Here is a 23,603-nt window from a genome sequence, read left to right on the forward strand (position 1 = left end):
TGTATCCAGTTCAGAAAATCCTCTGTGATATAACCCCTTCTGCAGCCAAAAATCCCTCTTGATATTTTGTTACAATGTGTCGGTGCAGGTAAAGGGGGCACTTTCACAGCACTGGATATAAAGACCCCCAACGCTGCGTTTTTTTATGTTTTTTTTTTTAATGCAAAATTTCAGCTGCATTTCACAGTGCCCGCAAAGTCTGGGATTTCAGAAATCTCATGCACACAGCTTGTTTTTTTTCCTGACTGTTTTTGCTTGTTCAGCATGGGTTTTGCAGAATGCAGCATGTCACTTCTTTCAGTATTATTGCAGCATTTTTCACCCATAGAAAGAATGGGTAGCGCAAAAACGCTGCAAAAAATGCTGGTATCCGTGTTTGCTGTGTTTTTTTGTGTCAACCTGATGAAGTTAAATCAGATTTTTTTTTTTTCTGCACTAAATTTTATCAACATGCACAAGAGGCAAATGTAGCCTGACAAAAACACAAGGGGAAAAAAAAGACAGTGTATACTCAGCAAAACCTGTTTTGACGTTGCTTCTTTACTGCCAAGAGAGCAGGTTTTGCCTTTGGGGGGGGCGGGGGGAGGGAAGCATCAAAAACGCAAGGTGTGAACATGGCCTAAGGCTGTGATGGGAATCATTGAGGCCGGGTGCCCACGATCCGGAACTAGCAGCGCTCTGAATGCAGTGTATGTTGAACGCAGTAGCCTCTGGGTTTTTATTCTCTTCAGTCTTTCCTCACTATAAGGTCTCTGCTTGCTGTCAGTGAAGGGATACAACATCCAGAGGCCCGTGTTTTTTTGTTTTTTCCTTCTGACCAAGCCAAGGAAAAACAGCATGCCAGAATTTGATCAGATTATCGGATCGCACAGGGCCATACAAGTCAATGGGTGCCTGGAAATCATCGGGCTGCACTCTGATAACAACTGATGAATGGAGACATTTTGTTTTCCATCTTCTCCTCGTCTGAGAGGATGGGTTCACTCTGATAAGAGGGTCATTTGCTTCATCGATCCGCTTCTCTCGGATGGGAATCTATGACGGTGTGACCATGGCCTGAAATAAACCCATCAGCGTCTCCCTGTCCTGATCGTACGGTACAATGGACCCGTCTGGATTCTAGGCTCAGAGGTTTATTGGGCTGGATACTTCTTACTTTTGAGAATTATTAGGACTGTACTACTTTTCAGCATCTGGATGTTTCTTTCACTGACAACAAGCGTAGATCTTACGAAAGGAAACAGAGTTTCTAAGAAACGTTGCGTTTCCATTGTACAATGATTAATCTTTATATACAGGTCACGTGCAGATTCGCTTCTGGCCAAAATAAAAACCGTTCATAATCCTGACAGCAACCAGAGATATGTATAATATAGTCTAGAAACAAGTTTAATGGCTGTGAGAGCATGCTGGGAGTTGTAGTGCCCACTGACTTTGATCTTTCCTGGAAATCCCTCTTATTTTTGTGTGGAGTGGGTTCTCTGAGATAAATATGGAATTTGCTGCTGGTGGAGGAGGAATGTTCTGCTGTAGGACACACCCGCTCCACCCTGAACACATCTCAGCTTGTCCTGCAGCTCTGAGAAACCCAGGAACCTGCTGCTTTATGGAGAGCGAGAGGCTGAAAAGGGACAAGGGTCCCTCAGGACGGGCCCGGAGGGCAGACATGGGCCGCCGAGGGCCTGGGGCAGCTGTCCGGGGCATGAGGAGGTAAAGTACCCACAATAAAGCACAACGCGCCCTGAAAAGTGCAGCAACTTTGATACTTATTTCTTCTTTTTGCATTAGTTTTCTGCCTAAAATCCATCGCTGCGTTACACATTAGTATAATTGTCCTACATACGACGCAATATCTGCCATGCGCAATCCCTATAAGATTTTACTTTCTAATCTTTGTATCTGTGCAATAACGTAAGGACTTCAGTTTCTAGAAATGTCATGCAAGGCCGCAAGAATCTGACAAAAATGGCGCAAACTCAAAACAAAGTCAAGTAATTCTCAAAACTTTTATGCCCAAAATAGTGTCCTAGGCGTGATCAATTTTATTGGCTAAAGAGAAAAACTTTGCAGCTTTCAGAGCACAGCGGCTCCTTCGTCAGGCCAGTTTACAAATAAGTGACTGAAACACCAGGACACTTGTGCTGGAGGTGGTCGAGGACCCAAGGAAAGGGTTACAAGTGGTGAGGAGCTGGGAGCCAAGGCTGGACTGTCTGGTGGATGGAGTCATAACTGCAGGTGATATAATGAGTCCAATGTTCTCATCATTCCCAGATCTTCTCTGTCCTGAAATTGAACTTTCTCTATTTTAAGATTTTTAAATCTTTCATAGAGTCCAGGTCCAGAGAAATGTTTCCCCCAGGCGTCCGTCCCATCCCCCCGTGCAGACCTGTCCCCCCGCTGTACCGTCTTCCAGGTTGTGCTCTTGTCTCATTCATCCTTCAATCCTGCTTGGAGAAGGTTCTGTGCTCTGGAAGCTGCACCTATCTTTTTTTCTGATTAGCCAATAAACTGATCGGCCCTAGTATACTTTTTGTCTTTTTTGGGCATAAACGTATTTCCATAGGTTTTTTTTTTTTCTGGCTAATATGGTACCATCTTAATAATTAATATTATTATTATTTTTATCATACATTATCCTCTAAACTCAATATTGGGGTAAAATTTGTCTTTAGTGAATACAGACTTTTGTCATTACTGAGATAGAATCTTATAAGCACAACGGTCATCTTCCATGTCTGAGGAGGCACAGACATTCTGCTGCAAGTTATAGTTCAGCGTAGAACTGCACGAGCACCAACCAGCTCCTATGTCGTTAGCTCAGAGTCTTGTAGCAAACCCTCAGCTGTGAGCAGCATTAGCTCTATATATAATTATATGTGAATTTGTGCACCACATCCCTTCATCTTCTAAGTATTGTCTGTATTGCGGTAATGCAGTTCAGGCTTCATATATTCGATGTTTGCCGGCATCTGTTCGTATATGATGCAGTCGCACCTGTTCACACTTGCTTTGTTCTGTTCGCAGGTGCTGGCTTCTTATTTTTGTATTTGCATCGTAGGCTATGTGCACACGTTGCGGATTCTCTGCTGATCCGCAGCGTTTTTTGAGGTGCAGAAACGCTGCGGATCCGCAATTGATTTACAGTACAATGTAAATCAATGAGAAAAAAAAAACCGCTGTGCACACTTTGCGGAAAATCCGCTGCGGAAACGCTGCAGTTTAAAAGAAGTAGCATGTCACTTCTTTTTTGTGAATCTGCAGCGTTTTTGTACCCATTCCATTATAGAAAACCGCAGGGGTAAAAACCACAGCAAATCCGCAAGAAAACAGCAGCAAAAACGCACAAAAAACACTGCAGAACCGCACAAAAAAACGCAACAACGGCAGTTTGTTTAAAAACCCTGCAAATGATGAGTCTGGGCTTGTGTCTCTGAGTCCAAAAGGCCGGTCCTCCTCCTGCCTGTGGTTTGGGCATCATGGATCCGCTGTCGGCTTCTTGATACTTGTACACAGCTTCCATTCACTTTAAAGCAAGCAGAGATCTTTATAATGGAGAGGAATGAAAAATGTCTGATCCTTTTTGTTATACAATGGTAAATTGACTCTTTGTGATCCCCCAAATCAACTAGAATATCAGCTGTGTTCTCTAAAAGGGGTTAGTGGGGTCCTAGCCGGTAGACCCCACTGATGGTGCATGTGATCGGAGGTCCCTTTCACTGAGCAGCGCACCATTACGTTGCTTTATTTGTTGCAGGAGCTATAAATACGTTCGTGTGGCTTCACCTCTGCCTGCAGGTTTCCTGGGTCATCAGCTTCCGCCGCTCGGTGCTGTCAGCGCTGTGTTTCCTGTAACCAGTGACATATGTCCAGATATCTTTCATTTAAATGCTGACTTTGGGTAAAGAAACTAGGGGGCTGCGTGCAAATGTCGGGGCACGATCCCTGCAGACTTCACCCTGGTCTGGGGATTGATGGGACTGCATAATATGGTGGCAGAGTAATAAGATAATATACAGTGCCTACAAGTAGTATTCAACCCCCTGCAGATTTAGCAGGTTTAATAAGATGCAAATAAGTTAGAGCCTTCAAACTTCAAACAAGAGCAGGATTTATTAACAGATGCATAAATCTTACAAACCAAAAAGTTTTGTTGCTCAGTTAAATTTTTATAAATTTTAAACATGAAAGTGTGGGTCAATTATTATTCAACCCCTAGGTTTAATATTTTGTGGAATAACCTTTTTTGCAATTACAGCTAATAATCGTCTTTTATAAGACCTGATCAGGCCGGCACAGGTCTCTGGAGATATCTTGGCCCACTCCTCCATGCAGATCTTCTCCAAGTTATCTAGGTTCTTTGGGTGTCTCATGTGGACTTTAATCTTGAGCTCCTTCCACAAGTTTTCAATTGGGTTAAGGTCAGGAGACTGACTAGGCCACTGCAACACCTTGATTTTTTGCCTCTTGAACCAGGCCTTGGTTTTCTTGGCTGTGTGCTTTGGGTCGTTGTCTTGTTGGAAGATGAAATGACGACCCATCTTAAGATCCTTGATGGAGGAGCGGAGGTTCTTGGCCAAAATCTCCAGGTAGGCCGTGCTATCCATCTTCCCATGGATGCGGACCAGATGGCCAGGCCCCTTGGCTGAGAAACAGCCCCACAGCATGATGCTGCCACCACCATGCTTGACTGTAGGGATGGTATTCTTGGGGTCATATGCAGTGCCATCCAGTCTCCAAACGTCACGTGTGTGGTTGGCAACAAAGATCTCGATCTTGGTCTCATCAGACCAGAGAACCTTGAACCAGTCAGTCTGAGTCCTCCAAGTGATCATGAGCAAACTGTAGACGAGCCTTGACATGACGCTTTGAAAGTAAAGGTACCTTACGGGCTCGTCTGGAACGGTGACCATTGCGGTGGAGTACGTTACTTATGGTATTGACTGAAACCAATGTCCCCACTGCCATGAGATCTTCCCGGAGCTCCTTCCTTGTTGTCCTTGGGTTAGCCTTGACTCTTCGGACAAGCCTGGCCTCGGCACGGGAGGAAACTTTCAAAGGCTGTCCAGGCCGTGGAAGGCTAACAGTAGTTCCATAAGCCTTCCACTTCCGGATGATGCTCCCAACAGTGGAGACAGGTAGGCCCAACTCCTTGGAAAGGGTTTTGTACCCCTTGCCAGCCTTGTGACCCTCCACGATCTTGTCTCTGATGGCCTTGGAATGCTCCTTTGTCTTTCCCATGTTGACCATGTATGAGTGCTGTTCACAAGTTTGGGGAGGGTCTTAAATAGTCAGAAAAGGCTGGAAAAAGAGATAATTAATCCAAACATGTGAAGCTCATTGTTCTTTGTGCCTGAACTACTTCTTAATACTTTAGGGGAACCAAACAGAATTCTGGTGGGTTGAGGGGTTGAATAATAAATGACCCTCTGAAAAGACTTTTCACAATTAAAAAAAAAAAATAAACAAAGAAATAACATTCTTTTTTGCTGCAGTGCATTTCACACTTCCAGGCTGATCTACAGTCCAAATGTCACAATACCAAGTTAATTCCAAATGTGTAAACCTGCTAAATCTGCAGGGGTTTGAATACTACTTGTAGGCACTGTAGATAGAAAAATCATCATGGTCCATGGCCACTAGGGGCGCTGCTACACTGAGTCTGCAGGGGGCCCCACTGACATTAGTAATGAGGGTCTCCTCTATAAAGTACAGATTACATGAAGAGTTGCACAGAGGGGCCCCTTGGGGAGAAGGGCCCAGATCAGGCTGGCATGAATGCCATATTCAATGAATACCCTTAACCTTCGTCCGGCTGACTAGGTACAATCGTAACTATTCCGTTTTAAAATTGCAATAACTTTTTTTTTTTCGAAAAGCCGTAGAGGGCTGAAATTTCGTGACATCTCTGCAGTTTTGGTCCAGAATATATTGGCCAAATTTCAATAAAATATATATGAAGGTACAATTGTACCTCTGCAGCCTGTTAACGTTGTAAAATTATGCAGCCTGACGAAGGTTAAGAGTCAATTCAGACAAAAAGGGTCACAGAGTATTTTTAGATACAAAAACCATGCTTTGTTTTAATACAAAAAATAATGCACCACAAGATTAAAATGCAGAGAACAGAGCACTCTCACTAAGCAGGCAAGACAATTGAAGGGGAATCCACAATTAATATACCGTAGTACAAAATCGCCATCTAGAGTGACTAATAAATTAGCCACAGGAACACATAAATATGTATCCTAAGTAATATTCCCTTTGCATCACGAGGTCAAAATCATATGATCCCGTATAGGGAATTCAATTAATGCTCAATAGTGACCAAGAGAAAATATGACCGAGTATAACATTGAGATAAAGTGCTGGGCTATGTCCAAATTGGATACATGTGCACGAAAGTCAATCCTATGGTCTCCCATACAGAAATTGAATTGGGACCCGAACTCAGGCTGCCCATCTATTAAAGTGCTAAATAGTGCCTCTTGTGAATAAATTGTCCCTTGACATGACTGGCGATAAGCCAATACTTACAATAGTGCCAAATGAATGAGGATTCCCCCGGTATGCCGTTCCTACGCGCGTTTCGCAGCTTCTTTGTCAGGAGGCATCAATGCCATGTTATATTATGGTCCTATTAAACAGGGGTGCACAACCTATGGCTTGGGGGGCAATATGTGGCGTGTGATGCCGTTTTGTGCGGCCTCTCAACTATATGCTCATCTGACAAGTTAAGTACCGTATTTTTCGGACTATAAGACGCACCGGACCATAAGACGCACCCCAAATTTGGGGTGAAAATTGCAGAAAAAAAGATTTTTTATAACATGGGGGTCCGTCTTATTGTCCGAATTTACAGTATCTTATGGCGGTGGCAGAGCAGGGTCACAGGAGGCAAGGTGGGGTGATGCTGGGATGAGGAGGTGCTGGGATGAGAAGGTGCTGGGATGAGAAGGTGCTGGGATCAGGAGGTGCTGGGATCAGGAGGTGCTGGGATCAGGAGGTGCTGGGATCAGGAGGTGCTGGGATGAGAAGGTGCTGGGATGAGGAGGTGCTGGGATGAGGAGGTGCTGGGATGAGGAGGTGCTGGGATGAGGAGGTGCTGGGATGAGGAGGTGCTGGGATGAGGAGGTGCTGGGATCAGGAGGTGCTGGGATCAGGAGGTGCAGTGAGAGGTATGGCGTGAGAGGGGTCCCTGGCGTACCATGCAGGCTTACCTAGGTGGCAGAGGTGCGGTGGCAGAGGTCCGGTGGCAGAGGTGCGGTGGCGGGGGTGTGGCAGCAGAGGAGGCGCAGGAAGCGGGGTCCCTTTCCCCGGTATGGTGATGCAGCAGGCCCGGTATGCAGCAGAGCCGGGTGAATCCTCTTGTTATCGGTGGGCGCGGCCATCTTCCTGAGGTCGCGCGTGTGCAGATGAAGCGCTCTGCTCCCGGGGCTTCAGGAAAATGGCCGCGGGAGGCCGCGCGTGCGCAGATGGAGATCGCGGCGGCCATTTTCCTGAAGCCCCGGGAAGCAGAGCGCTCCATCTGCGCACGCGCGGCCTCCGGAAAATGGCCGCCACCACCGATAACAAGAGGATTCACCCGGCTCTGCTGCATACCGGGCCTGCTGCATCACCATACCGGGGAAAGGGACCCCGCTTACTGCGCCTCCTCTGCCGCCACACCCCCGCAACCGCACCTCTGCCACCGGACCTCTGCCACCGCACCTCTGCCACCTAGGTAAGCCTGCATTGCGACTATTAGACGCACCCCCCATTTTCCCCCCTTTTTTGGGGGGGAAAAAGTGCGTCTTTTAGTCCGAAAAATACGGTATATGTGAGAAGCCAAAGACAGAATAGAGACACCAGCTGAGGAGTTAGGACTTGAAGGTGGTGCCTGGTGCAGACATCTCTGATGCTTCATGCATCAGGTGAATGGCTCCAGAAACGGGGCTGCCGCCAGGAATTTCGGGGCACATACTGGCAACATTTTTGGGCCCTCTTGAGACTCTGCCCAGGCTTCACCCCAGCTCCGCATCTACCACTCAAACCTTCCACACTCTCACCTCCCACTCTTTGAAAGACTCAATTTCTGCACCACATCCAGTTCCCAGTACCAGATCACTTACATGGCCTGCAGCTTTTGTTTTGGCCAAAAGATTTTTAAGCTGCCACCTTGACTAAGAAGACTATTTTGGCCGAACCCAGCTCTGCTCTTACCGTAGGTATATTTTAATTTTTTTTTTCTTTAAGGTAATGTGTCACATATGTAATGTGTGTGTATATGTATAGAATTTTTTTTAATGTCCAATAATACCACATACAAGGGACAATACTGCTGGACCTTGACCAGACCAGATTTTACCACCGTATAGTGACCGAACACTACAATACTCAATGCCATTATACACAGGAGCTCTGTGTATATAGTGTACAGGTAATACAGAGATCACCAGTGACATTATACACAGGAGCTCTGTACATAGTGTGTAGGGAATACAGGTATCACCAGTGACAATAATACACAGGAGCTCTGTATATAGTGTACGGGTAATACAGCATTTACCCATCACATTATACACAGGAGCTCTGTATATAGTGTACAGGTAATACAGCAATCACCCATAACATTATCAACAGGAGCTCTGTATATCGTGTACCGGTAATACAATGATCACCAGTGACATTATACACAGAAGCTCTGCGTATAGTGTACAGGTAATACAGTGGTCGCCAGTGACATTATGTACATGCGCTTTGTATGTAGTGTCAGTGTACAGGTAATATAGTGATCACCAGTGACATTTACAGGAGCTCTGTGTGCAGGTAATACAGGGATCACTGGTGTCATTATGCACAGGAGCTCTGTATATATTGTCAGTGTACAGATAATACAGGGATCACCGGTGACATTATTATTTATTTATATAGCACTATTGATTCCATGGTGCTGTACATGAGAATGGGTTACATACAAGTTACAGATATCACTTACAGTAAACAAACTAACAATGACAGACTGATACAGAGGGGCGAGGACCCTGCCCTTGCGGGCTTACATTCTACAGGATTATGGGGAAGGAGACAAGTAGGTTGAGGGTTGCAGGAGCTCCGGTGTTGGTGAGGCGGTAGCTTCGGTAGTGATGAGGAGGCAGCGGGGTCATTATAAACAGGAGCTCTGTACACAGTATATAGTGTATTGTGTACATGTAATATACTGACTCACCAGTGATATTTCTAGTTGAAGTCTTTCATCTTTGATTTTATTCTTCATCTAGCACAGACCGCCATCACTACTTCCAGCCAGGTCTAGTCTCTAAGGCCTCTTTCACACTTCCGTCTTTCAGCTCGCGTCGAGATACGTCGATTTTTGAGAATGCAGGATCCTGCATTTTCTTATAGACCTGTATTAGTGACGGATTGTGACGGATGGCCATCCGTTTCATCCGTCGTGCACTGGATCCTGCATAAAAAAAGGTCAGTCGGGCAGAGAAAACGTTCAGAGGAACGTTTTTGGCTACTTTCACACTTCCGTCGGTACGGGGCCGTCGCAAACCGTCGGCCCGACGTACCGACAGACGTTGTGCAAAATAGTGCACAACGTGGGCAGCGGATGCAGTTTTCAGACGCATCCGCTGCCCATTATGAGTTCCGGGGAGGAGGGGGCGGAGTTTCGGCCACGCATACGCGGTTGAAAATGGCGGACGCGTCGCACAAAAAAAGTTACATTGAACGTTTTTTTGTGACGACGTTCCGCCAACTACCGACGCATCCAGTGCACGACGTATGGAATGTGTGTCCATACGTCGCGATGTGTGGGTAATACAAGTCTATGTGCAAAAAACGCATCCTGCAAAGTTGCCCGCAGGATGCGTTTTTTGCACAGAACGACGCATTGCAACGTCTTTATAAAGACGTAAGTGTGAAAGTAGCCTTACCTGCACGTCGGAAAATCGGCCAGCGACGCATCCTGCGCTGACTGTCACTGGCTACAATGGAAGCCTATAGGCGCAGGATGCATCGCTGACCCTGAAAAGCAGGAATCCAGCAACGGGTCCCGCCTTTTCAAACTGAGCATGCGTGGAAGAATTTCCCATCAGGGAAATTCTCTCTCTCTCGCTCTTTCTCTTTTTACTAGTGATGCTGCCAACGCAGCATCAATAGTAACAAGATATAATGTTAAAAATAATAAAAAAATTGCAGTATTCTCACCCACCAGCGTCCCGTTTGCTTCTCAGCCAAGGGAATCGGCTCACTCAGTCTTGCCTAAAAACACAGCCATGAATAAAGAATGGTACCAGAATGTCCTCCAAGAGCAACTTCTCCCAACCGTCCAAGAGCAGTTTGGCGCCCAACAATGCATTTTCCAGCATGATGGAGCACCTGGCCATAAAGCAAAGGTGATAACTAAATGGCTCATGGAACAAAACATAGAGATTTTGGGTCCATGGCCTGGAAACTCCCCAGATCTTAATCCCATTGAGAACTTGTGGTCAATCATCAAGAGACGGGTGGACAAACAAAAACCAACAAATTCTGGCAAAATGCAAGCATTGATTATGCAAGAATAGACTGGTATCAGTCAGGATTTGGTCCAGAAGTTGATTGAGAGAATGCCAGGGAGAATTGCAGAGGTCTTGAAGAAGAAGGGTCAACACTGCAAATATTGACTTGCTGCATTAACTCATTCTAACTGTCAATATAACCTATTGGTACTCGTAATATGATTGCAATTATATTTCTGTATGTGATATAAACATCAGACAACCACTAATAAAAACCAGAGGGCAGCAGATCATGTGAAAATATAATTTTGGTGTCATTCTCAAAACTTTTGGCCATGACTGTAGAGCCCCGCTTCCAGAGCACATTTACCACTTTTTCCCTTTCTTCTAAATGACATCTGAATGCAGACATGCACTCACAATTAATACATAATTAGTTATTATGCAACCCACCATTCCAAATATAAATTATAATCCACCATGGTGCCCCCACCAACTATAAATAGCCACTTTCCACACCTAATAAATATATAAATTAATTGCCCACTGTTCTTTCTCATAATTCGATATCAATCAGTCACTGCATCCTCAACAGCCCCCACTCTGTACCTCCCGCTCCCCCAATTCATTATATTTACCTGCCCATTCCGCCCCATTTCATTATGACATGTCCTCTCGCTTCCACATTCTACTCCTCATCATCATTTGGTCTCCTCCCTTCCACTAAGTTCATCATCATTTGTTGTCACCTAGTCTAAATACATCATTTACTCCCTTACAAATATTTTAATTCATTTATATAAAAAAAAGTTTTTCATGCTTACCTCTCAGACTCTCTCCAGCTCCACTTCTGGTGTCCTGGCGAGTGGCGCGTTTACATCATCGTGTAGGCGCCGTCACCAGTGAGTCCCAGAAGAGGCAGTATCAGGAAAACTCCCAGTACATTATTATACCCTGGGGCCTCCCTTTCAGCTTCTGCTCACTGGGCCCTGTACACCAGTAACGGCAGTAATGCCCTGATGGCGGCCCTGCCAGAAACTAGTATGTGAATTACATGGATTCTCTGAAGTTTGAGTTGTGCATCATTGGGCAGTAATATAACCCCATGCTCTGTTGTAGAGCTGTGTGCATACAACGACCTCTTCGTCTTTATGGCAGGGTCAGTTTTTCTGAGGAATTTACTGCAAATCAACATTTAAAAAAAAAAATCTTCAAAAACTCTGAATAATCCTGTTAGTTATACTGAAAAATGTTCAAAATGTGAAAAAAAAAAAACTGCCTTGTGCCGTCCAGGAGCTTTTCCCATCAATATCGGATGCTGATTATGATGTGGATTTAAGAGCAGAATCTAGTTCTAAATCCACGTCAAAAACTGAAGTTGCAGATTGTCTGTGTTATTTTTGCACCTATTACATTACTTGTGTTTTTGTTTTGTTTTATTGCTGTTTTTTTTGTCTTTTTACTATGTTCTGTTTTGTTTTTTGTGCTTCTTAGTGTTTGGCTTTGACAAAATCCGCACATAAAACTCCGATATTGACAAGCTAATTATGTGATTGCTCCGCAGCTCAGTTTACGTGAAGTAAACACATTAAACAAAACGTCAGGCCGGAGATTTCTATAAATTCACTTCTCTGCATTAAAATAAAAAATCGGTGTCAAAAGCTGCGCAAATGCTCGTCATGGAAACACGGCCTTAGATTGCGGGTCGGTGGAGGTCGAGGCCTGGAAGTAGAATTTATACCCATCAGATATTATTGGTATAGAGCTGTATTACCTTCTGAGACATTTATGGCATGTAGTTTACTGTAGCCCTGGATTGTTTCATATTATCATGTGAAACACTTATCATCTTTTTATCATCTTTTTGCAGGGTGCAGCAGGGCCCCTTTATGTTGTTCCTTGTGTGTTGCATGTGTATGTGTGTGTGTATATATATATATATATATATATATATATATATATATATATATATATATATATATATATATATATATATATATATATATATATATATATATACAGTGGGGCAAAAAAGTATTTAGTCAGTCAGCAATAGTGCAAGTTCCACCACTTAAAAAGATGAGAGGCGTCTGTAATTTACATCATAGGTAGACCTCAACTATGGAAGACAAACTGAGAAAAAAAAATCCAGAAAATAACATTGTCTGTTTTTTTATCATTTTATTTGCATATTATGGTGGAAAATAAGTATTTGGTCAGAAACAAAATTTCATCTCAATACTTTGTAATATATCCTTTGTTGGCAATGACAGAGGTCAAACGTTTTCTGTAAGTCTTCACAAGGTTGCCACACACTGTTGTTGGTATGTTGGCCCATTCCTCCATGCAGATCTCCTCTAGAGCAGTGATTTTTTTGGCTTTTCGCTTGGCAACACGGACTTTCAACTCCCTCCAAAGGTTTTCTATAGGGTTGAGATCTGGAGACTGGCTAGGCCACTCCAGGACCTTGAAATGCTTCTTACGAAGCCACTCCATCGTTGCCCTGACGGTGTGCTTTGGATCATTGTCATGTTGAAAGACCCAGCCACGTTTCATCTTCAATGCCCTTGCTGATGGAAGGAGGTTTGCACTCAAAATCTCACGATACATGGACCCATTTATTCTTTCATGTACCCGGATCAGTCGTCCTGGCCCCTTTGCAGAGAAACAGCCCCAAAGCATGATGTTTCCACCACCATGCTTTACAGTAGGTATGGTTTTTGATGGATGCAACTCAGTATTCTTTTTCCTCCAAACACGACAAGTTGTGTTTCTACCAAACAGTTCCAGTTTGGTTTCATCAGACCATAGGACATTCTCCCAAAACTCCTCTGGATCATCCAAATGCTCTCTAGCAAACTTCAGACGGGCCCGGACATGTACTGGCTTAAGCAGTGGGATACGTCTGGCACTGCAGGATCTGAGTCCATGGTGGCGTAGTGTGTTACTTATGGTAGGCCTTGTTACATTGGTCCCAGCTCTCTGCAGTTCATTCACTAGGTCCCCCCGTGTGGTTCTGGGATTTTTGCTCACCGTTCTTATGATCATTCTGACCCCACGTGGTGGGATTTTGCGTGGAGCCCCAGATCGAGGGAGATTATCAGTGGTCTTGTATGTCTTCCATTCTCTAATTATTGCTCCCACTGTTGATTTCTTCACTCCAAGCTGGTTGGCTATTGCAGATTCAGTCTTCCCAGCCTGGTGTAGGGCTACAATTTTGTTTCTGGTGTCCTTTGACAGCTCTTTGGTCTTCACCATAGTGGAGTTTGGAGTCAGACTGTTTGAGGGTGTGCACAGGTGTCTTTTTATACTGATAACAAGTTTAAACAGGTGCCATTACTACAGGTAATGAGTGGAGGAAAGAGGAGACTCTTAAAGAAGAAGTTACAGGTCTGTGAGAGCCAGAAATCTTGATTGTTTGTTTCTGACCAAATACTTATTTTCCACCATAATATGCAAAAAAAATGATAAAAAAACAGACAATGTAATTTTCTGGATTTTTTTTTTCTCAGTTTGTCTCCCATAGTTGAGGTCTACCTATGATGTAAATTACAGACGCCTCTCATCTTTTTAAGTGGTGGAACTTGCACTATTGCTGACTGACTAAATACTTTTTTGCCCCACTGTGTATATATATATATATATATATATATATGTATGTATGTATGTATGTATGTATGTATGTATGTATGTATGTATGTGTATGTATGTATATATATATAGTTTCCCCATAGTTTGTAAGCTTGCGAGCAGGGCCCTCACTCCTCCTGGTATCTGTTTTGAACTGTATTTCTGTTATGCTGTAATGTCTATTGTCTGTACAAGTCCCCTCTATAATTTGTAAAGCGCTGCGGAATATGTTGGCGCTATATAAATAAAATTATTATTATTATTATTATTATTATTATTATTATTATATATATGTGTATGTATATGTATATATATATATATATATATATATATATATATATATATATATATATATATATATATATATATATATATATATATATATAATTAGTGCACCTCTGTATTATCCTGCCTACTTACGGTATCCAACCACAATCAGCAGAATTATGAATGCAGCTCTGAACTATTAAGCATGCCATGGCCGAGTACAGACTGCATTATTCCTGCAGTCCTGTCAGCTATTGCAAAACTACAACTCCCAGCATGCTCTGACAGCGGGCCCCCTGCTGTATACAGTGATGGTCCTGGTTGTGTAGGGCTGCCATGGGAGGACATACTATTGGTGCATGTAGCTGCACAGGGGCCCTAGAGGTCAGGGGCCCACATCTACCTCCATAGCATGGAGTGGTACTTTACGATGAGCTGTGGGGCTGCACAGGGCCCCTATAGTGTCCTCACACAGGATGAGGTGTTGGTCCAGCGGCCGGTGTGGGCCGATCTCTGAGCTGAGAACATTTCCATCTGATGCTTGTAGGTTATTAGTAGCAACCAGAGGAAATGAATGAATGTGCTGACATGAAACATAAGATCCACCAGTGCTCCCCCTCTACAGTGAGGGTCCTTTTGTCTGATTTCTGGTGGAAGGAGCTCGACTGCACTCTTTCATTTGGGGGTTTGATAGCTTTTGTGGACCCCGTCTTTGACTGGAGTTGTCTGGATAAGGTTGTGTTTTTGTTTTTTTTTTCCCCAAAATGTCTTTTTGTCACTGTGCTGTGCAGGAGAGCTGCGTACCTCGCTGTGGTGTACTGTACAATTGCCCATACAGCTCCCCCACACTGTCCCCTGAATGATGCTCCGGAGGAAGGATGAGGCTCCATCCTGCATCGGATCCTGATACTAGTGCTGTGCGGAATATTTGGTGGCTACGGTCATAGGTGACATTGTGTAACTGGATACAACTGTAACAGACCTTCAGCTGTAAAGTATTGGGTCTGATGTACTTGATGTGCAAAACCAACATTCACTATTATAATAAATTGTGAGGATCAGTAAATGGAAAGTTACAGAATTTATATGAATTCCTTCGATACTTGTACTAATGTGTGGATGTGACTTCTCCGATCTGGTGATTGTCCAAGCGCTGACACATTGTAACGGAAGCGGCTGTGTACAGTACAGGAAAGACTCCAACATTCCCTGCGCACCGGGGGGACTGCGGGCGGATGCAGATAAGAACAAGAACGTGGAGTTTTGTTGGTTCTCTTATACAAAAACGGAAATCCGGCCAAACAATGTATGAGGGGAACCTGGATCCCATGTGACGGACAATAATGAAAGCGCGGAATAATGCGGTCACCCCGACTATGATAGTAATGGCACACCGCAACCCCATACCACTTCCATCCAACAGAGATGGCAGAGCTGCACTCACTATTCTGCTGGTGCCGTCACTGTGTACACACATTACATTACTGATCCTGAGTTACCTCCTGTATTATACTCCAGAGCTGCACTCACTATTCTGCTGGTGCAGTCACTGTGTACATACATTACATTACTGATCCTGAGTTACCTCCTGTATTATACTCCAGAGCTGCACTCACTATTCTGCTGGTGTAGTCACTGTGTACACACATTACATTACTGATCCTGAGTTACCTCCTGTATTATACTCCAGAGCTGCACTCACTATTCTGCTGGTGCAGTCACTGTGTACATACATTACATTACTGATCCTGAGTTACCTCCTGTATTATACTCCAGAGCTGCACTCACTATTCTGCTGGTGCAGTCACTGTGTACATACATTACATTACTGATCCTGAGTTACATCCTGTATTATACAAACAACCCAGCTTAGCCAGCCACTAGACTCTAAAACTTAACATTTAATATGTATACCTCTAAAATTATGTGTACTTTAAAAACAATTTGGTGCTCATGTTTAACCGTGCACTAGACAAGAAAAATGGCATGATCTCACCCAATTGCTGTCTCTCTTCTTGTTATAGATTCTTGTGCTTGTTGAGAGCACGGCGTGGGACGGAGACCAATAGACCTTTTCTGATGGGGGGGGAGAAAAAATAGGTAGGGGGGGAGGGTTAGAAGCTATCTTCCCTGTCGTGCCCCGTGTATAAGACTCCCGCCCTGACAAGGGCAGTCCCCAAGTTTGAGCCTACTTAGTGAAGCCCTTTAGTATAACCACCCTGGATAATGTGTCCTCTTTCTTTTCCCAACGCGTTTCCCTCCCCGTTACGGGGGTTCATCAGGGGAATAAAATGTCCAGGTTAATGGAGGTATTCTGCAGTGGCAGACATAACCTCATTCAGCGGCGTCCTCCATGTGAGGATAAGGCAGTCCCCAACTGATCCTGAGTTACATCCTGTATTATACTCCAGAGCTGCACTCACTATTCTGCTTGTGCAGTCACTGTGTACATGCATTACTGATCCTGAGTTACATCCTGTATTATACTCCAGAGCTGCACTCACTATTATGCTGGTGCCGTCACTGTGTACATACATTACATTACTGATCCTGAGTTACATCCTGTATTATACTCCAGAGCTGCACTCACTTTTCTGCTGGTGCAGTCACTGTGTACATAGTACTACTGATCCTGAGTTACATCCTGCATTATACCCCAGAGCTGCACTCACTATTCTGCTGGTGCAGTCACTGTGTACATACATTACATTACTGATCTGGAGTTACATCCTGTATTATACTCCAGAGCTGCACTCACTATTCTGCTGGTGCAGTCACTGTGTACATACATTACATTACTGATCCTGAGTTACATCCTGTATTATACTTCAGAGCTGCACTCACTATTCTGCTGGTGCAGTCACTGTGTACATAGTACTACTGATCCTGAGTTACATCCTGCATTATACCCCAGAGCTGCACTCACTATTCTGCTGATGCAGTCACTGTATACATACATTACATTACTGATCCTGAGTTACATCCTGTATTATCCCCAAGAGCTGCACTCACTATTCTGCTGGTGCAGTCACTTGTACATACATTACATTACTGATCCTGAGTTACATTCTGTGTTATACCTCAGAGCTGCACTCCCTATTCTGCTGGTGCAGTCACTGTGTACATACATTACATTACTGATCCTGAGTTACATCCTGTATTATACTCCAGAGCTGCACTCACTATTCTGCTGGTGCAGTCACTGTGTACTATGAGTAGAGCTGCTCCATAGTCCCGTGTGACTATCACTCGCTCTCGTCCCTGGATCGCAGCGGCTGGAAATTGTTCCGTTTGCGCAGTTTCCTTCCCGTTTCCATTTTTTGGGTCATTAATTCCACGCTTTTGGTTCCAGATTTTGGCGTCTGCTTTACTTTTTTGTCACATTTTCTGGCGCTGCGTTTATGGGATTATTTTAGGATGAGACCTCAGTGGAATCCCTGGTGCATCGATGGTATGTGGAATAGCTGCAGCAGTGTTACATTGTGCCAGGTCCAATGACCTCAGACAAAGGACCTGCAGCTTAAAGGCAATGTCAGATCCTAGTAATAACGGCTTTGTTTCTTTAAGTCCAACAGATACCAGAGTCATGGAGGCGCCGCGTCCCCCGGATCCATTACAGAATGGGGAGCCATTACTATCTTGTATCAGTATATTGGACCGACTCATCAAAACCTGCCCAGTCTGGCTGCAGTTGTGCATGGGAGCGCAGCAGGTGGTGGAGATGCTCTGCAGGGAGGCCGCAGGGGTGAGTGGCCCAAAATCTGCTTTATTACTACCTTTCTTTTTTTTCTGTCTGCTCCTGATGTGGACAGCTGTTCATCTGCAGTTTATTACAGTGTGTCAGTGCAGGATATCAGCCAGAGACCTGTGCTGCTGGCATGATTGGCTGACTTGTTGTCTGCACTGACCTACTGTAACAAACCATCAGCTGTGAGAAGTGTTTGGTCCGTAGAGATTTTCATCTAGACAAGAATCTTTCCATCACTTGTCATTCTACACAATTTGTTCAAAGATCTCCCAGTATAAGGCGATGGTCACACGTTGTGTTTTTTTTCTTTCATCCTTTTTGTAAATTTTTAAAAGGTAATTTGTACCAAACCAGCAAAAGCGATGAGTTCAGAAATCTCATGCAATTCTTTTTTTAAATCTGCAGACTGTCAATTCTTTCAGTTTTTGGCGGCATTTTTTGACCCAAAGAAACCAATGAGAGCGCACAGCAGTGTGTGTGTGCTGCATGTGATTGACTTATTAAATATGTAATCCACATGCCGAAAAAAACCTGTAAAAATGCAACGTGTGAATATCGCTGAAGTCGAAGATTTAATCACTAGGTGGTGCAAAGTAAGCCACGGAGTCTTGGCTACAGATTGTAGCGGTATTATTTGGGTAGAGCATTCTGATGAAATGGTATTTTGCTGCCTGGGCGTTGCGGTATTTTGCTGCCTGGGCGTTGCGGTATTTTGCTGCCTGGGCGTTGCAGTATTTTGCGGCCCTGGCGTTGCAGTATTTTGCGGCCCGGGCGTTGCGGTATTTTGCTGCCTGACCGTTGCGGTATTTTGCTGCCTGGCCGTTGCGGTATTTTGCTGCCTGGGCGTTGCGGTATTTTGCTGCCGGGGCGTTGCGGTATTTTGCTGCCCGGGCGTTGCGGTATTTTGCTGCCGCCCGGGCGTTGCGGTATTTTGCTGCCGCCCGGGCGTTGCGGTATTTTGCTGCCGCCCGGGCGTTGCAGTATTTTGCGGCCCGGGCGTTGCAGTATTTTGCGGCCCGGGCGTTGCGATATTTTGCTGCCCGGGCGTTGCGGTATTTTGCTGCCCGGGCGTTGCGGTATTTTGCTGCCCGGGCGTTGAGGTATTTTGCTGCCCGGGCGTTGCGGTATTTTGCAGCCAGGGCGTTGCGGTATTTTGCTGCCCGGGCGTTGCGGTATTTTGCAGCCAGGGCGTTGCGGTATTTTGCAGCTAGGGCGTTGCGGTATTTTGCAGCTAGGGCGTTGCAGTATTTTGCGGCCCGGACGTGGCCAGTAGGATATGGGGACTATAGGTAATATTTCAGCTAGTCGTGACTGCCGGTGACCTGTGTATGGCGGGTTTCTGTTTTCTAAAAATACAGCACCTCTTGGTGGCCACTTGCAGGTGGTGCAGTTGAAAGTGCAATTCAGACATTTTACACCATCACATGGCAGCACATGTGTTCTGTGCACAGACCCCAGATGTGGCCCCTCCTGCCCTCGGGTATAAGACCTGTTGGCCCCTCGCTGTGATCACCGCCTTTTCCTCCAGTATTATGTGACTCTTAGGTCGGGGTCACACTTGCAAGTTCAATGCAAGAAACTCACGCATCAATCCCCGACACTCGGATCGGAGCGTTCAGTTGTATAGAAATACATGCAGCCGCACGCTCCGGTACGAGTGCCGGCGGCAGTGCCGGGTATTGATGCGAGTTTCTTGCATTGTGACCCCGGCCTTATAATGACCAGACCCCCAAACAATTTCCTAAACACTAAACAAGACATAAGGATCAGCTGCAGCACAATAGGGGAACTTCCCCTTTTAGTCGCTGTGGGGGTCCGCAGATGTCTCCATGTGTCATATTTCTGGAGTTTTAGTCTTCACATCTGGATCGGGGTGTGTAATAACCGCAGCGACCCCGGGGGAGACTGTAATGGTACATGATGGGGGTGGTAGTGCCGACTGCTTCTCTAACATTGCACCACACATGATGGGATTAGATACAGTATCACACAGGCTTGGGTACCCAGCTGCGATTGTGTGTTTACTCTGGTGTTTTGGTCTCACAGGTCTTCTTGGTGACCCGGGACGTGGACGCCGGGTGTATGGTGCTCTGGGTTCGCTCCTCGGAAGCCGCTGAGCTTCTCCATTACAACATTAGAGAGGAGAAAACCAGTAAGTCCTTAAATGCTCTGTGCTGCTTTCATCAGAAGGGGCAGGAAAGGTACGGATACATTGTTACACAAGATCAGGAAAGTGCAGGCGCAGTGTTACAACGTCTCAGCTGAGTGAGGTCTGGAGCGGACGCTCCTCGCTGACAGTACAGTTGCCTAAAAGAATCAGCCTTTTCAACACCAGAATTGTGACCCCCGGAGGGTCCAGAGACTCGGCCCACGGGGAGAGATCCGTGGCCGGACTGGGAGGGACGTGGGAATGCGGAGTCGGTGTGCGGAGCAGGAGACGGTGATGTCACTCTGTAAGGAAGTGAGTGCAGAGCGAGTCATAGTGTCGCCCGTCACACAGATGTAGCAGAGCTGAGGTTGTAGCTTGGCACCATGTATGGTGAGATCACTGTGTTTCCTGCAGTCCTATGTAACACAGATACTTGAGGGAACAATGCATGCTGGGACATGTAGTGCACCACCAGCAGTTTCAGTAGTCCGTCTGCAGCACGCTCCCCTCGTCATGAGATGCTCGGTGCATTATACGTCTCTCTCCTCTCCCCCCAGTGTTGTACCTGGACGGCTCCAGGCTGGTGTTTAAGGACATCTTTAAGCTGGTGGCGTTCTACTGTGTGAGCAGGTAAGGAACCGGTGTAATGTGGTGTTTGCACAGCGGTGTAACTCCCCACCAAGGGCCACGTCACAGTTCACACTGGGGTTGTGATCAGCGCATTTTGCAAACTCAATCGAGATACTAATGGAATCTGTAAACTTTCCCTTCTCCTTTTGGAGGGGACAGACACCAATGGTGATATGCTGCCCCCTGGAGGCCGACACTAAGAATGCATCATAAAAATCAGCTGCTCCTGCTCTTCCTTTTAACTTGATGCCCACATCGGTGCCAATGGATGCAAGTTGTGGCAGTGGCTCAGGTGGTAGACTCAGGGAGTTCTGTTCTTCCTCCCATAATACTAGTATTTGTTTATGCCCCCAGGGACTGCTTTCATCACGTCATACTGGTGACACTGGGAATCATCACACTTGTGACATCCCTTATTTAAAATAATCTCTTGAGGCGGAGTTATCTTCCAGACAGCGTACCGCCCATAGCCTGGAAGAGCTTATTTACATATAGTGAGAAAAGAGGATTTTGTTGTGAATTCTGTGGCAGAGCTCCCTCCTGTGGTCACAAGTGGTACTTCGGCTGATTCTCTCTGTGAGCTTCTGTTGGTGGAGGGAAGTGGTACTGCGGCTTCTGAGTTTCCTCCCTCAGGTGATCTGGTGAGGTCGTTAGGTGCTTCTCTACTTAACTCCACCTAATGCTTTGATCCTGGCTTCCTGTCAATGTTCCAGTGTTGGACTTGCTTTTCCCTGGATCATTCCTGTGGCCTGCTGCTCTGCATAGCTAAGTTCTTCTTTGCTATTTGTTTGCTATTTTTTCTGTCCAGCTTGTCTAATTTGTTGCTGGAAGCTCTGGGACGCAAAGGGTGTACCTCCGTGCCATTAGTTCGGTACGGAGGGTCTTTTTGCCCCCTTTGCGTGGTTTTCTTTAGGGTTTTGTGTAGACCGCAAAGTTACCTTTTCTATCCTCGATCTGTTAAGAAAGTCGGGCCTCACTTTGCTGAATCTATTTCATCTCTACGTTTGTCTTTTCATCTTAACTCACAGTCATTATATGTGGGGGGCTGCCTTTTCCTTTGGGGTATTTCTCTGAGGCAAGGTAGGCTTATTTTCTATCTTCAGGTTAGTTAGTTTCTCAGGCTGTGCCGAGTTGCATAGGCAGAGTTAGGCGCAATCCACGGCTGCCTCTAGTGTTGTTTGGAGAGGATTAGGGATTGCGGTCTGCAGAGTTCCCACGTCTCAGAGCTCGTTCTATGATTTTGGGTTATTGTCAGATCACTGTATGTGCTCTGACCGCTATGTCCATTGTAGTACTGAATTGCCTTTCATAACAGGATTTATCAGCAACAAGGCCTCCGATCTGAGACACACAGGCGTCACTCTCCTCCGCAGTCTATAACTTGTGTGCCCATATTAATAGGTTAGATTGTCACATTTGACCTGATTCCCTTTAAGGAGCATCGTCCCTTTTGCCCACGATCTCCATAGTGGATCTGGTCATGGCATCCATCTCCCTCTTGCAGATGTTTGGGCAAATATATTCAGTCCTGGGTATGCTGATCGCTTCTCCCATGTTTGCACAGTGTTGTCCTGCTCCCCCCATCCCAGCAGTCCCCCAGACCTTGCCACTTCCAATCACCGTCTTGCAGTGTGAACTTCACTTAGGAAGCGTCATGTCTCCGGCTCAGGGGTCGGCACCGTCCCGGTCTCTCCACATTGCGATCACCGTGTGGCCTGGAGGGTTTCAGCTCTTTGTTCTTCCTGTGATTGGGAAACTTCCTCTGCGCCCGGTGATGGGTGAAACACAATTCTGACATTTACAGAGTTCTGCAAACTTTACCATCATCCATCGTCCTCTCTCTCAGGGATATTCTACCGTCTGTCCTGAAGTTGCCTCCTGCGATATCTGGCGCCCAGAGCCTGCGAGACCTGGAAGAGATTTCCAACCTTGGCACAGGTGAGTGATGGCACAGTATTGAGCAGATAAGGGGCCTGGACGCCTGCGGTGGGGAGTTTGTATTTACATATTTAAAGTAACATTGCTTAAAGTACATCTGTTGTTTTACCCTAAAGGTACTGTCACACTCAGCGACGCTGCAGCGATATAGACAACGAGCCGATCGGTGGAGCGTCGCTGTTTAGGTCGCTCTAGAGACGTCAAACACAGCAACTCCAGAAAGATGCAGGAGCGATCCAGTGACGTAACGGCGACTCACTTATCGTTCTCGCTGGTTGTTAGCTCCATGTAAAACGTTGCAGGCGTCGTTGCTTTTGATGTCAAACATGACGATACACGCCGACCTGACGACCAAATAAAGTTCTGAACTTCTAGCTCCGACCAGCGATGGCACAGCAGGATCCTGATCGCTGCTGCGTGTCAAACACGAGATCGCTATCCAGGACGCTGCAACGTCATGGATCGTTGTCGTTCTCGTTGTAAAGTTGCTGAGTGTGACGGTATCTTAACTCTAAAGTCATACATTTAATGCACATACATTTTTTTTTTTTTGTATTTTATTTCAAGAAATCCACTATATATTTAATCCTTTACCACTAGGGGGAACTCCCTGCATACATACAGAATCTTATCCTGTATCTCTGTATACCAGGAGCTCCCGCTAATGGTGGCTGCAGACATAATCTTATCATGTATCTTTGTATACAGGGAGCTCCCCCTAGTGGTGGCTGCAGGCAGGATCTTATTACCGTATATA

General features: G+C 45.5%; 1 protein-coding gene across 5 annotated transcripts in view; it reads left to right on the top strand.

Moving 5' to 3' along the window:
* RIN3 (Ras and Rab interactor 3) overlaps positions 1-23,603 on the top strand; it is a 66,024-nt gene that overhangs the window by 12,688 nt on the left and 29,733 nt on the right. The window contains exons 1-5 of one of the 5 annotated variants that reach the window (XM_069736958.1): positions 1,559-1,710; positions 17,949-18,126; positions 20,176-20,281; positions 20,836-20,908; positions 22,755-22,846. In XM_069736958.1, the coding sequence (XP_069593059.1) occupies positions 1,607-1,710; positions 17,949-18,126; positions 20,176-20,281; positions 20,836-20,908; positions 22,755-22,846 (553 nt within the window). In that variant the 5' untranslated portion in view covers positions 1,559-1,606. Of the gene's footprint in view, positions 1-1,558; positions 1,711-2,122; positions 2,236-17,948; positions 18,127-20,175; positions 20,282-20,835; positions 20,909-22,754; positions 22,847-23,603 lie in introns of those variants that run through there. The other 4 variants (XM_069736986.1, XM_069736976.1, XM_069736967.1 and 1 more) reach the window with 4 other exon arrangements.

This window comes from Ranitomeya imitator, chromosome 1, assembly GCF_032444005.1.
Source record: "Ranitomeya imitator isolate aRanImi1 chromosome 1, aRanImi1.pri, whole genome shotgun sequence".
Lineage (NCBI taxonomy): Eukaryota > Metazoa > Chordata > Amphibia > Anura > Dendrobatidae > Ranitomeya > Ranitomeya imitator.